The 13,381-nt window shown below is 46.1% G+C and overlaps 1 protein-coding gene and 1 pseudogene across 2 annotated transcripts; both read right to left on the reverse strand.

The window, feature by feature from the left end:
* Positions 1 to 959: 959 nt before the first annotated feature.
* On the reverse strand, positions 960 to 3,719 carry LOC125553293 (annotated as a pseudogene).
* A 1,076-nt stretch (positions 3,720 to 4,795) lies between these two features.
* On the reverse strand, positions 4,796 to 10,778 carry LOC125550115 (putative disease resistance protein RGA1). 2 transcript variants are annotated; one of them, XM_048713030.1, is made up of 5 exons: positions 6,304 to 10,778; positions 6,030 to 6,189; positions 5,687 to 5,784; positions 5,422 to 5,513; positions 4,796 to 5,222 (listed from the first exon to the last, which is right to left on the reverse strand). In XM_048713030.1, exon 1 carries the CDS (start codon positions 10,520 to 10,522, stop codon positions 6,407 to 6,409), a length of 4,116 nt encoding a protein of 1,371 aa, XP_048568987.1. In that variant the 5' UTR covers positions 10,523 to 10,778; the 3' UTR covers positions 4,796 to 5,222; positions 5,422 to 5,513; positions 5,687 to 5,784; positions 6,030 to 6,189; positions 6,304 to 6,406. The 2 variants fall into 2 exon arrangements, with proteins under 2 accessions (XP_048568987.1, XP_048568986.1); XM_048713029.1 differs by having other exon boundaries at positions 5,609 to 5,784.
* Between the last annotated feature and the right edge of the window lie 2,603 nt (positions 10,779 to 13,381).

Here is a 13,381-nt window from a genome sequence, read left to right on the forward strand (position 1 = left end):
GAAAGCATTTTCTCTTCTCTTGTAGATTGTAACTCAATTCAATTTCACTTCACGATAATAGTAGGAATCCATACCATTCTGCACCACCAAGCCAGCACCCTCTGCTACATATATGATATATCAGGTGCTTTTTTGCAAAGCAGCGGCATCATCCTGTCAAAGGGAAGGATTCAAGAAAGAGGAAATAAAAGGCACTTGATTCATTCATTCATTCATGGTAAGAAAAAGAAAGAAAATCTTCTTTTTCAATAACAGCAGGCAGTTAAATACCTCTTCCTCGCTGCAACTGATGCCAACAGTGAAATTGGCCTCTTCTGTTCATGCGAAAAAGGAGCACAAGCCTGATAATTTCATGATTCCAGCCTCACTTCTTGCAGGTTGCAGCTACGACTCTAGACTTCTTGTTGATCGGTACCAAGTGACTGAGTGAGTCATGTCACACACGCCCTTTTTTATTTCACATACATAGGGAACAGAAGCCTGACGAAGAAAATGCACGCATATATATATTATGAAACCTAACATCAACGGTGTATCAATCTCAAGTCTACTAGCACAAAAGGGGTACAAAAAGAAGTGTGCATTGGACTGTGAATGTAGGCATAAATTAAGCACATAAATTAATGTAGTTGCTTTGCACCGTGAATGCAGTCATAAATTAAGGATAAAAAATTTGGTTCTTGAGTTGCAGAAAATTTTGGATCATGTAGCAGAATTTTGGATCATAAGTTGGAATGTAGTTGCTTTGCACCTGCTGATTAATGTGCAGGTTTGACAACTTGTGTGCATAAAAGATTGATTGCAACAGTGGTGGAGTGGAGTGGAACCTGCTAGTCTGTAAGATTTGACAATAGTGGTTAAGATGAGGCACAACAGAAATACGGCGAATAAACCACGCTTCAGAAATAGAAAAGAAAATATAGGGAGGTGACAACTGACAAGTGTTACCTTCGGTTTAGCTATCGAAAGACGGACAAATCTGGGTTGGTTCTTTTGATTTTCTCAATTTGCTCCTTTATCTCAGCGCTGCAACCAATCATGTGTACTTTTCTCAGCGAAACCGGGAGGCCCTCCTTGGGCATCGATTGGACTTTTGGACAGTTAACGACATGTAACTCCTTGAGAGAAGAGAGGCGATGTAACCCTTGAGGAAGGGACTGCAGACCTTCGCAGGCATAAAATATTAGATTCTGGAGGGAGGTGAGGAGCTGTAGCGCTTTCTCTTGCTCTTCCGTCAAGCTTTCCATCCTCTCATCTTCCATGAATTCAAGTGTGTGGAGGGCCGGGGCGAGGAGGTTACAAATAGGAGCAACAAGCAATCCAGAGATGTTATCCACCTTGAGTTTCTCCAACCGGAAGGAACCTGCAGGGAATAATTTGGCCCTCTGAGAGGCCACCTCTGAGAGCATATCTGCTGCTGCCTATAACTTCCAGTTCTTTGAGGTTGACTGCGATGAGAGGATTGAATCTATCCACTGTTAAATTACTGTAGCTTATTAGGCTTAGAGTGGTGAGAGACGTGAGGTTTGAGAGCAGAGCCATTGACTTCATGCTTGACTCGTTCCAAACAAGAAGTCTACTCAGGGAAGCAGGGAAAGGGCAAATGGTCTCTGATTCTCCCATGCCCATGGGCCACCGACAGAACAATTCGCCACATCCATGTATTGTTAATGATTGGAGCAATGACTTGTCCTCCTGAATTCCTCCTTCATTCTCCTTCTCCACAGGCACAAGAACCAGCCTCCTACAGTCCCGGAAGGTAAGTTCCTGCAGTGAGCTGGATGATGGGAACTGCATTACACATTCCTCCTCACAGTGATCTATGTGCAACACAGAAAGAGCTGGGAAACAGTTTAACACTTTTGACGATGATGATTTGCTGCTGGTAAGACGAGATACATGTAATGTGAGATTCTTAACTGAACGGAAGACAAAACTGCCATCCAAATCTTCAGGGAACAAACCGTCGCATCTTGTGACAATCATATCTTCTACTTTATCCAGATTGTGGGAGGCCAAAGCACCGCCATACCCTCTAACATCCAATTCCTTTCCATTATAACGCAACAACGTGTCTGGATCACCTGTTTTAACAACCAAATCTATCAGTGTGGAGGTGTGAGGCATGGAGGGTAGAGACATCTTGGGGCACATAGAAACTTCAAGTCTGCGCAAATTGGTGCAAGATACCTCGGACAAGGGCAACACACGGAGATTGGGACAACGGATGCATTCAATTTTTTCAAGACTTGGAAAGGAATGGCAATTAGGTTCCACAACCCATTCAGCAAGATCTGGCATTTCACAAAACCTAACTGTCTTCAAGCGCAAAAAACATTTGCCTGGAGCGCCACCACATAGAGGCCCAAACTGAAGCATTCCAGAAACTTTATTCAAATAGAGGCCCTTGAGATTTGGTAGCTTCCCAAAAGGTGGGAGGGTGCTCCAAGATACGCCTTCTAGGGTGAGAGTCTCTAAACTTGTTAACCAGATGTCAAGACACAACCAACTAGGACCAATGGTACCACCATGATTTGCAATTGTAAGTACTCTAAGATTCGAGTGTGGTTTAAGAGCATCAAGAATACCAGCATCTGTAGTTGCTCCATCTCTGCCCGACCAGAATAATTTGAACTCCTTCAGATTTCTTTTCAATATCAGTTTGGCTGCAGTAGCTTCCTCCAGTGGTGGAGTGGAGTGGGACCTGCTAGTCTGTAAGATTTGACAAGTTAAGATGAAGCAGAGATATGGTGAATAAACCTTGCTTCAGAAATAGAAAAACAAGAAAAATAGGGAGGCGACAAGTGTCACCTTGGGTGTAGTTATCCTTTGACGGATAAATTTGGGTTGGTTCTTTTGATTTTCTCAATTTGCTCCTCTATCTCAGCGCTGTGACAATCCATCCTTAGTTTTCTCAGCGAAAGCGGGAGGCCCTCCTTGGGCAGCGATCGGATATTTGGACACCCACGGACACATAACTCCTTGAGAGAAGAAAGGCGGTGTAACCCTTGAGGAAGGGACTGCAGAACCCCGCATTTGGAAAATGCTAGATGCTGGAGGGAGGTGAGGAGCTGCAGCGCTTTCTCCTGCTCTTCCGTGAAGCTTTCCATCCTCCCATCAGAACCAAATACAAGTGTGTGGAGGGCTGGGGCGAGGAGATTGCAAATAGGAGCAACAAGCAATCCACAGATGTCTTCCATGATGAGTACCTCCAATCTAGAGATGTAACCTGCAGGCAATAATTTGGCCCTCTGAGAGGCCACCTCGGAGAGCATATCTGCTGCTAAGGTGTTGCACTCAAACACTTGCAGCTTGGTGAGGTTGACTGCGATGAGAGGATTGAATCCGTCCACTGTTAAATTACTGCACTTTCTTAGGCTTAGAGTGGTGAGAGACGTGAGGTTTGAGAGCAGAGCCATTGACTTCATGCTTGGCTCATAGTCAACATCAAGTTCCCTCAGGGAAGCAGGGAAAGGGCAAATGGTCTCTGATTCTCCCTTTCCCATGGGCCACCGACAGAAAAATCGACCACAATTGAATATTGTTAATGATTGGAGCAATGAGTTGTCCTCCTGAATTCCGCCTCCATTCTCCTTCTCCACAGGCACAAGAACCAGCCTCCTACAGTCCCGGAAGGTAAGTTCCTGCAGTGAGCTGGATGATGGGAACTGCATTACACATTCTTTATAGTCATTGTCTCCATATCCTTGAATCTCCATATCCTCATAGTCATCGCTTCCATATCCATCTATCTCCAACACAGAAAGAGTTGGGAAACAGTTTAACACTTTTGATGATGATGATTTGTTGGTAAGATGAGATACATCTAATATGCAGTTGGTTCATCTCTGTCCCAGAGTAATTCCAACTCCTTCAGATTCCTTTTCAACATCCACTTGGGAACAGTAGGCCGCTTACCTCGTCTCCTCTGCACCGAACAAGAATGAGAGCAGAGCATGTATGTAGCCACCAACCAATGAGAGGAAATATGGATGGCCTTAGAAATCTTGTGGGCATCCTCCCTTTGGCACCTCGCTGTCAGACTGGGATATCCAACAATTTCAAGTAGCTTCAAAGCAGAGAGACTCCATATGCTTTCAGGCAAACATGTCATGTTGGTTAAAATTTCTTTTAGACAAGTCAACTCTTGGAGTACAGAACACGCGGATAGATTGAGGAAAAGAGTTGAGAGACCTCCAAATAGGTCACTGATGCAAGTTGCTTACTGAGGCTAATATTGCCAGATACTCCCTCCGTTCCAAAATAGATGACCCAACTTTGTCTACTATCAAGTTAGTACAAAGTTGGGTCATCTATTTTGGAACGGAGGGAGTAGGTCCAAATAGCAAAGTTTGCTGAGGTTTCAAGCAAGGAATTGGACACAATAAGTGTTTCCATGTGTTTGAAGTGCATGAAAATACTTAGGAAGTGATGTTATTGGCAACACTGCCTGTGGCATCAAGATATCTAATTAGCTTTATCAAATGACTAATGGAATGTGGCAGCACCACGCTACTTGGAGCAGATTGGGCTTTAGCTGAATATAATGTTCACTCAGGTCCGAGACACGTGTGTACTTGGACCGAGAAAAATGCCTTTTTCGGGAGTTGCATGTTAGAATAAACCTTGCAAGTTGAGTAGCTTCAGAGTTTCAGAAAAATTCAGTTAGTTTTGCTGCCATGACAGCTGTGTCGGTAGTTCTCTATCAGTTTGGACAGTTAGCAGGTTAGCGAGATTAGCAGCTCAAGTGCTTAACGGTTCCATACTGATTCGTTCGTGGGATGGCGCAAAGTTGTAACTCTGAATAAATAAATTCAGTGAAAGAAACAAAAAAGCTGCGGGAGTTTTCTGAAACCTCGTCTTACACCTCGGTTCACTATTGTTTGATCCTTTGGTTCCAACATTGCAGTCCTCCCAAATCCCATGTACGTACGTAGGTATGTATGTATCCCTTGATCTAGAAAAAAACACAATTCTACTGCCGTACCAATTTCATTTAATCTACAGAGGCGAATACACAAAAGTTTCTTGTCAAGTGGTGCGTGCGAGGCTGATGCTGAATCCCAATAACCACCATCTCACACCTTGGCACACTTTGGATCTTGGATGTCCCTTCTTGGAATGCTCTGCTCTGTTCTGCTCTGCTTGCTGCTGCATCCACAAATTAAAGCCCACTTGTCTTGTTTAAAGGAAGGAACCATCACTTAGGTCGATATTCTATTCTGCAAACACGCAAACACAATTGTTGTATCAGCTGCTGCTTGAGGAATTACCTGAAAGCAACAGCAACATTCTGGCGACAGACAGATTCAAGTAATTCAGAGAGAGATTACAATGTATGTTTCAGTGCACGACACTCCTATTTGAGCATCAGTACAGAAAACACAAAAAATGACAACAAAGTGTCAACTACGTACTGACCTTTCAGCTTATCAACACAGACAATTGCTTCACTTCTCTTCTGTTTGTTTGTTTGCTCTGAATCAGCTGTGAAATTCAATTCACTACTGGGACTGCAGAATCCAATAAGTAGAGTAGAATAAATGAACTTGGGTCAGACAAAGCACTCTATCTAAGGTAAATTAAACAACACCAAATCATCCATTACCTTTGTTTGTTCTGCTTGTTTTGTTTTGTTTTTTTTTTCAAAAAAAAGAGAGCAAGTAATGGCCTGCTGTCTGCTGACCTTGGAAAACCCTTCAACAAGAAAACCACCGCAGAACTCCACGTTTGTATTGAAGACCACCAAGTGCAACATTCACTAATGCACTCTAATTGCTAGGTCTGCAGAATTCGGGTAACCAACTATTCTTGGGTCAGACAATGAAGAACAAGCTGGAATAATAGGCAACTCCTATAACAATAACGCAGCTACTCAGGAGGCCTAAATGAAATGAATGCAGTCATAAATGAAGGATCAGGAATTTGGTTCTGGAGTGGCCGTATGCATCGCCCAGATGCAGAGGCCGGGGGTCATCCTCCTTTTCTAAAAAAAAGGAATTTGGTTCTGGAGGTGGAGAGGTACTAACCGGCAGATCATGCAGCAGAATGAAGAGTTCACAGCTAGTGTTGCGTTGCAGAATGAAGAGTCGGTAGGTTGTATCTCGCACCTGACCTGCTGATTAATGTGCAGGTTTCACAACCTGTGTGCACAAAAGATTGATTGCAACAGTGGAACCTGCTAGTAGTCTGTAAGATTTGACAACAGTGGTTAAGATGAGGCAGAAATATATATGGATGGCGAATAAACCTCGTTTCATCAGAAATAGAAAAACAAGAGAATAGGGAGGCGACAAGTGTTACCTTGGGTGTAGTTAGCAATACAAGACGGATAAATCTGGGTTGGTTCTTTTGATTTTCTCAATTTGCTCGTATATCTCAGTGCTGGAGGCGACTGCGAGTGTTCTCAGCGAAAGCGGGAGGCCCTCCTTGGGCAGCGATCGGATATTTGGACACCCAATGACACATAACTCCTTGAGAGAAGAAAGGGATGTAACCCTTGAGGAAGGGACTGCAGAACCCCGCATTTGGAAAATGCTAGATGCTGGAGGGAGGTGAGGAGCTGCAGCGCTTTCTCCTGCTCTTCCGTGAAGCTTTCCATCCTCCCATCAGAACCAAATACAAGTGTGTGGAGGGCTGGGGCGAGGAGATTGCAAATAGGAGCAACAAGCAATCCACAGATGTCTTCCATGATGAGTACCTCCAATCTAGAGATGTAACCTGCAGGCAATAATTTGGCCCTCTGAGAGGCCACCTCGGAGAGCATATCTGCTGCTAAGGTGTTGCACTCAAACACTTGCAGCTTGGTGAGGTTGACTGCGATGAGAGGATTGAATCCGTCCACTGTTAAATTACTGCACTTTCTTAGGCTTAGAGTGGTGAGAGACGTGAGGTTTGAGAGCAGAGCCATTGACTTCATGCTTGGCTCATAGTCAACATCAAGTTCCCTCAGGGAAGCAGGGAAAGGGCAAATGGTCTCTGATTCTCCCTTTCCCATGGGCCACCGACAGAAAAATCGACCACAATTGAATATTGTTAATGATTGGAGCAATGAGTTGTCCTCCTGAATTCCGCCTCCATTCTCCTTCTCCACAGGCACAAGAACCAGCCTCCTACAGTCCCGGAAGGTAAGTTCCTGCAGTGAGCTGGATGATGGGAACTGCATTACACATTCCTCCTCACAGTGATCTATGTGCAACACAGAAAGAGCTGGGAAACAGTTTAACACTTTTGACGATGATGATTTGCTGCTGGTAAGACGAGATACATGTAATGTGAGATTCTTAACTGAACGGAAGACAAAACTGCCATCCAAATCTTCAGGGAACAAACCGTCGCATCTTGTGACAATCATATCTTCTACTTTATCCAGATTGTGGGAGGCCAAAGCACCGCCATACCCACTAACAACCAATTTCTTTCCATGATAACGCAACCTTTCTGAATCACCTATTCCAACATGCAGATCTGTCAGTGTGGAGGTGTGAGGCATGGAGGGCAGAGACATCTTGGGGCACCCAGAAACATGAAGGCTGCGCAAATTGGTGCAAGATACCTCCGACAAGGGCATCACACGGAGATTGGGACAACTGAAGCAATCTATTTCTTCAATACTTGGAAAGGAATGGCAATTAGGTTCCACAACCCATTCAGCAAGGTCTGGCAAATCATGCAACCCAACTCTCTTCAAGCGCATAAAACATTTTCCTGGAGCGCCACCACATTGAAGCCCAAACTGATGCATTCCAGAAACTTTAATCAAATAGAGTTCCTTGAGATTTGGTAGCTTCCCAAAAGGTGGGAGGGTGCTCCAAGATACACCTTCTAGAGTGAGAGTCTCTAAACTTGTGAACCAGATGTCAATACACAACCAGCTAGGACCAACGGTACCACCATGATTTGCAATTGTAAGTACTCTAAGATTAGAGTGTGGTTGAAGAGCATCAAGAATATCAGCATCTGTAGTTGGTTGGTCTCTGCCCCAGAATAATTTCAACTCCTTCAGATTCCTTTTCAATAACAGTTTTGCTGCAACGGCTTCCTCCTTGTTTGCCACGTGTTCAAGACCACGTATAATCAGTCCTCCTTCAAGCTCTGACAATGCCCCAAGTTCTGTGAGTTCAAATCCCATGCTCTCCTTCTTGACATGGAAATCTTTTAGCTCCTGCAGATGCTTCATCTTTCCGACATTGCGAATGTTGGAGTGGAGTTCACTTCTACCATGGAAATCATGTAAATTCTCAAGGTTGCTGAAGTCTTGAGGCAAATAAGAACGACCATGCCAACCATCTAGGTCCAAGAATTTCAAGTGATAAAATCTTGATAGTGTACGAGGTAAACTCATTTCCCTGTGAGATGAATTAATTTTGAGGTACTGGAGGTGGATAAGTTTTGAAAACCTATATGGAAAAGATTGTGCAGACTTCACCACTACAAACAGAACACGCAGACAGTTTATTTCCTTGAAGCTATCTTTCAAAATCTTGGCGATTCTTTCTTCATATTCTCTAAAAATCATCAAAGTCTGTAGATTAGCAATCTCTATCCTCTCCCCCAGTTTACACATTTCTTCCTCAAAATTTGCATCATATCTGTCTTCTATGTTGATAGATAAGTGGCGAACAGATTGTGGGATGGCATCAGCTCTGAAATCTAAGTCACTTATATTGAGGCATTCTTGTGCAGAAACAATCTTAGATAGCTCATGCATTAAATCATGCATTACATAGCAGTACCGATGACCATTGTCCACTGGTTCCTTCATGAGAAAACCATTGTCCATTAGTTCTTCCAAGTAGTTCCTATCAGCTTGGTGATTAGAGTCTATGATGCCTATTGCAACCCAGAAATGATTGATTTCTGAAGAAGTAAACCTATGATCTTCAGGGAAAAGGCCAAAATAGGAAAAGCATTTCTTCAGAACAAAAGGGAGGCAATCGTAGCTAATCTTCAAAGATGGCATGATATCGTCATTCTTTTGCTGCTTTAGCCACTGATGCTTTTCAAGAACTCCATTCCAATGTTCCCGAGAAAGGTGCTTATGCAATAGTCTACCAACTGTTTTGGCTGCCAACGGGGAACCCTTTAGCTTGTTTGCAATTTTTCGTGCAATACCAGCAAACTCATCTTCATAATGCTCGGGCTTGTTGTCTGCACCAAATATACATGCTTCAAAGAATGTGAAGAAGTCATTAGGCTCCAAACCTCGCAGCTCCAGTGGATCAACTGTTTTCACCATGTCTGCTATCTTTGGGAATCGAGTAGTGACAAGTACCATGCTTCCTTTGGCTTCCCCCTCTGTGAACGGAGCTAACAGGGTTTTCCACTGGTCCTGACTGTCACATTTCCATATATCATCCAAGACAAGCAGAAACCTCTTGGACTTGATACGTTGTGCTATGGATTTCTGAAGCTGGTCTAAATTGGTTGTTTCATTTGCAACACCGCTGTTTCTTTCTTCTTCAGTTGCAGGTATGCAGCCAAGGATCTCCCTGGTGAGCTTAAGCACATCGAAATCAGTGGATACACATACCCAGACCCTGACTTGGAAGTGTTCTTGAGTCCTTGCATCATTGTAGAGGTGAGTGGTGAAAGTTGTCTTCCCAATACCCCCAGGACCAACTATAGGAAGTACAGAAACAATGTTTGTGGCAGCGGTGATACGACTGACAGTTTCCTCAAAAATGCCTTTCCTGCCATACAATGTATCTTGTATAATCATGGAAGCAGTCTGAGGCCGGTCTTGGACGACTGTCACTGTCGTGTTGCTGCTGGTTGGGATATTGCCGAGCAAATTGGAGACGGAATCACAGTGTGACTGCATGCCCTGTAATAGGGACTTGATTTTTCTGGACATGGACACTCTGTCGAAATGCAGCGTGTCACCATCATCAGCACTAGCAGAATTGGAGTTGGTGACGCCGGCAACAGAAACAGCAGCAGCATCACCACCATCAGCACTAGCAGCAGCAGCAGCAGCAGCATCAATCCCACCATTCCTCTTGCTCTTGGGTGTACAGGGGGAGCAAGAAAAGCAGTGGAGCAAGGTGCCTAGGGTGTTGGTGACGTGGCGTGGTGCACCGGCAACAGCAGCAGCATCATCATCACTACCATCGCTCTTGCTCTTGGGTGTAGGCGAGCAAGAAAAACACCGGAACAAGTGGCGAATAGCACTACCGGCGTGGAGAGCTTGATGGCCGGCCTCTTGGGTGGTGGCGTAGGTGGTGCCATGGAGCTTGTCATGGATCTGGAAGTAGTGGACCTCATCCAACAGGTCCTCTGCCTGGTCGGCGTCCCTGCTCAGCTTCTCCAGCAAGCGCTGCAGGGCAGGGTTGTCGCCGAGGTGGCTCCCCTGGGCCTGGGCGTTGTGCAGCAGGCCTTGCGTCTGCAGCAGCTTGTCCTTGATATGCTCCGAGTTGTGGCCGAGCTTGAGGCTGTCCACGTACGCCGCCACCGGGACGGCGGACAGCATCGTGAACACCTTGCCGAGGAGCGTGGCCGCCGGGCCGAGAGCCGCCTGCATCGTCTCTCTGCACTGCCGTGCAGACACTCTGCCTGGCCTCGCCGGAGTAGTGGTGAAGAGGGAGGAAGCAGCAGCAGCAGAAGGCGGGGTGGAATGGATTGGGCTGCGAGGATGTAAAGTGGCGGGCGGGCAGCTTGGAGGTCAGTCGCCGCTGCCGCTGGGTGTGGATGGATGGATTGGAGAGGACTGCGAATGGAGTGGACTGGAGAGGTGACGGAAAGGAGAAAGTGCGGCCTGCTTTCTTCCTTCCTTTCCTTCTACAGTACTACAACGGTACTGTGTCACCTGACCAACACTGTGTCACATGGGATGCTCAAATGCGCCTCCTCCCTCAATAATGCCGCACTTCTTTTTACAAATTCACCCCTAACCAAATGCTGCAGCGCCCAGGATGCGCCAGAGCAACTCCAACACGCCGATCCAAACGGGTACGTGTTTTGTCCATTTTTCATCCGTTTGGGTTCAAGTGTTGCTCGCCCAGATTGCAAAGTGACTTGTGATCAGTAAGGATGTCGAAGGGGCCGCGTTGCGGGTAGCGCCGCCACTTGTCGATCACCGCCAGGAACTCCTTCTCATACGTCGAGAGCTTCTGGTTGCGTACGTCAGGCGCCTTGCTGAAGAAGCCGGTGTCCGTCTTTTGTCCGCCTTTTATCCATTTGGGTTAGCATGTCCGTCCCCTTTTGCATTTGAGTCGGCGGTGCGTCCGACGCGACGGCGCATTTTTCGTCCTCATGCTGCTTGTTTGGTTTCCATTGAACATTTTTTTTATTTCATCAAAGACATTTTTGATACATGCATTCACCAATTCTTTGCTACGAGTGCAAGACCAAAGAAAACAAAACCACAATTAGACATTTTAGAAGATGTCCAACTTCCATAACTGCTCCCACTAGTTGGACTAATATCTTCTCTATGTCTTCATTGTTGATCTGTGGATTCTTGAGCTTCACAACTTCTTTCTTCTTTGATTCTAAAGAAGTAGAGGTTGATTCCCTTTTGGTCTCTTCTTTAGTCTGATACCTAGCCTCAATTCTAGCTACAAGTTCACGGACATTTAGCAAATTTCTTTCAATCAAAATCGATGTACTATTCTTCTCAAAACCAAAACTTGCAGCCTTCCTATACACAAATTTAAGCAAATATGAAGCTCCCGAAATTGTGCCGACACCGAGAACAAAACCGAACCAACATAAGCACGTACCCCATCATTTTTGCACTTGGTGAACACCCATTGGGGATGTTCCGTCGAAGAGACTCGGAGCACGACCTGTCGAGGGCAGTCATCGCACTTTATGAGCGGCAATGGTGAGCCGGCAAGCCTCTGGGCCAGCACCGAGCCAGGGCGAAGGCCGTCCATGGCTTTGCGGGCAAACCGACGACGGGGTAGATCCGAGCGGGTAGAGGAGGCCTCAACACCTACATGCGACGCGGAGGCACTGCCGAGGCTGTGTGCTCCGCTACCCGGCCAATCCATGGCAAGGCGCACTCACCGACGACCTGAATCGGCAAATCAGGCTGACGGGATGCGCCAAATCCCGCCGTCGCAGATCTCCGTCACCGGCCGTAGGGAGGCACCAAAAGCCGGTGAATGTATTGGGAGGAGGGGAAGGGCTGGTGAGCAAGGTGGCCGGGGAAGATGGGCGTCGGCGGGTGGTAGGGTTTGAGCATGGGAGCGTGCGGGGGAAGAGGATAAAAAAGGACAGGCTGTGACGCTGACTGGTGGGCCAGGGAGAGAAGGAGGCGCATGAGCCGCGTGTCCGCTTCGTGTTTGGGCCGACACAAACAAGGCACAAATTTAGGCCGGAAATGGGTCAGCAGGCAGACGAAAAACGGGCGCGCGTCCGTTTGGATCAGTGCGTTGGACCAATTTTTATGTCCGCGCTGACCCAACACACGACGAAATAGATGGTCCCGTTGGAGTTGCTCTTACCGATCTGGACTTGGGCTTGGACTTGGATGGTGAGCAACGGCACTGTGAGTGACACATTACATGGGATGCTCTGCTCTCAATCAATAATTCATAGACTAGACTAGACTAGATGGGCAGCCATTGTCTACTAGACTAGACTAGAGGTCGGTCTTTCTGGTCGTCCACAGTCACCTGACCAAACGCCACTGTGCCACATGGGATGCTCTGCTGCCCTTCTGCGCCTCAATAATGCCACTCTTTTTCTTTTACAAATATACCCCCAACCAAATGCTATGGCTAGATCCTTTAATCGAGTCGTGATGCCCGGGTTTACCTGACAATTCGGATAGCGTAATTCAGTTTTCAGAAATGACACCTGAATTTTGCACATGATTCGAGTAATCCCGATTTTGCCCGAAATAAATCACAGTGAAAGAAAAGGAGACATGGAACTAGTAGTTAAGTTAAGTTGTCAACTTTGAGGCTTAGTTCAAGGTCGGTCTCCTATTTTTTTTCATGCTCTGGTTTCTAGGAGTAGAAGAGAGACCTTGAATTTCTGCTGAAGATCCCCTGTTTCCTGCTGAAAACCCTCTGTTTCTCAGACAAATATGCACATATACTACTAATTGCCGATTCATTTTGTTGTTTGGCAGTGACGATGTGACCTTTGCCGTAGCTCAAGGAGTCCTCACATCTTCCTCGGCTGTCCAAATTTCCCAGCACTCAAGCATTGCATTCCTGCTTCTCTTGGCCGGGGAGCAACAGCCTGTCTATATGTATGCATAGTAAGTCCACTCCTTCCCTCTGTTTCTGTTTCTGTTTCTCACCTTGTACTGAAGTTTGCGGTTTCCGGCGACCGTGGCGACTGGCGGGCGCGGATTTCGAATGTGGGCTGTTGAAAGGTTCAAGTGGAAACCCATCAAGAATGTGGTCGACTAACCCCGCAAAAG

Source organism: Triticum urartu, chromosome 4, assembly GCF_003073215.2.
Source record: "Triticum urartu cultivar G1812 chromosome 4, Tu2.1, whole genome shotgun sequence".
NCBI classification, from domain to species: Eukaryota; Viridiplantae; Streptophyta; class Magnoliopsida; order Poales; family Poaceae; genus Triticum; species Triticum urartu.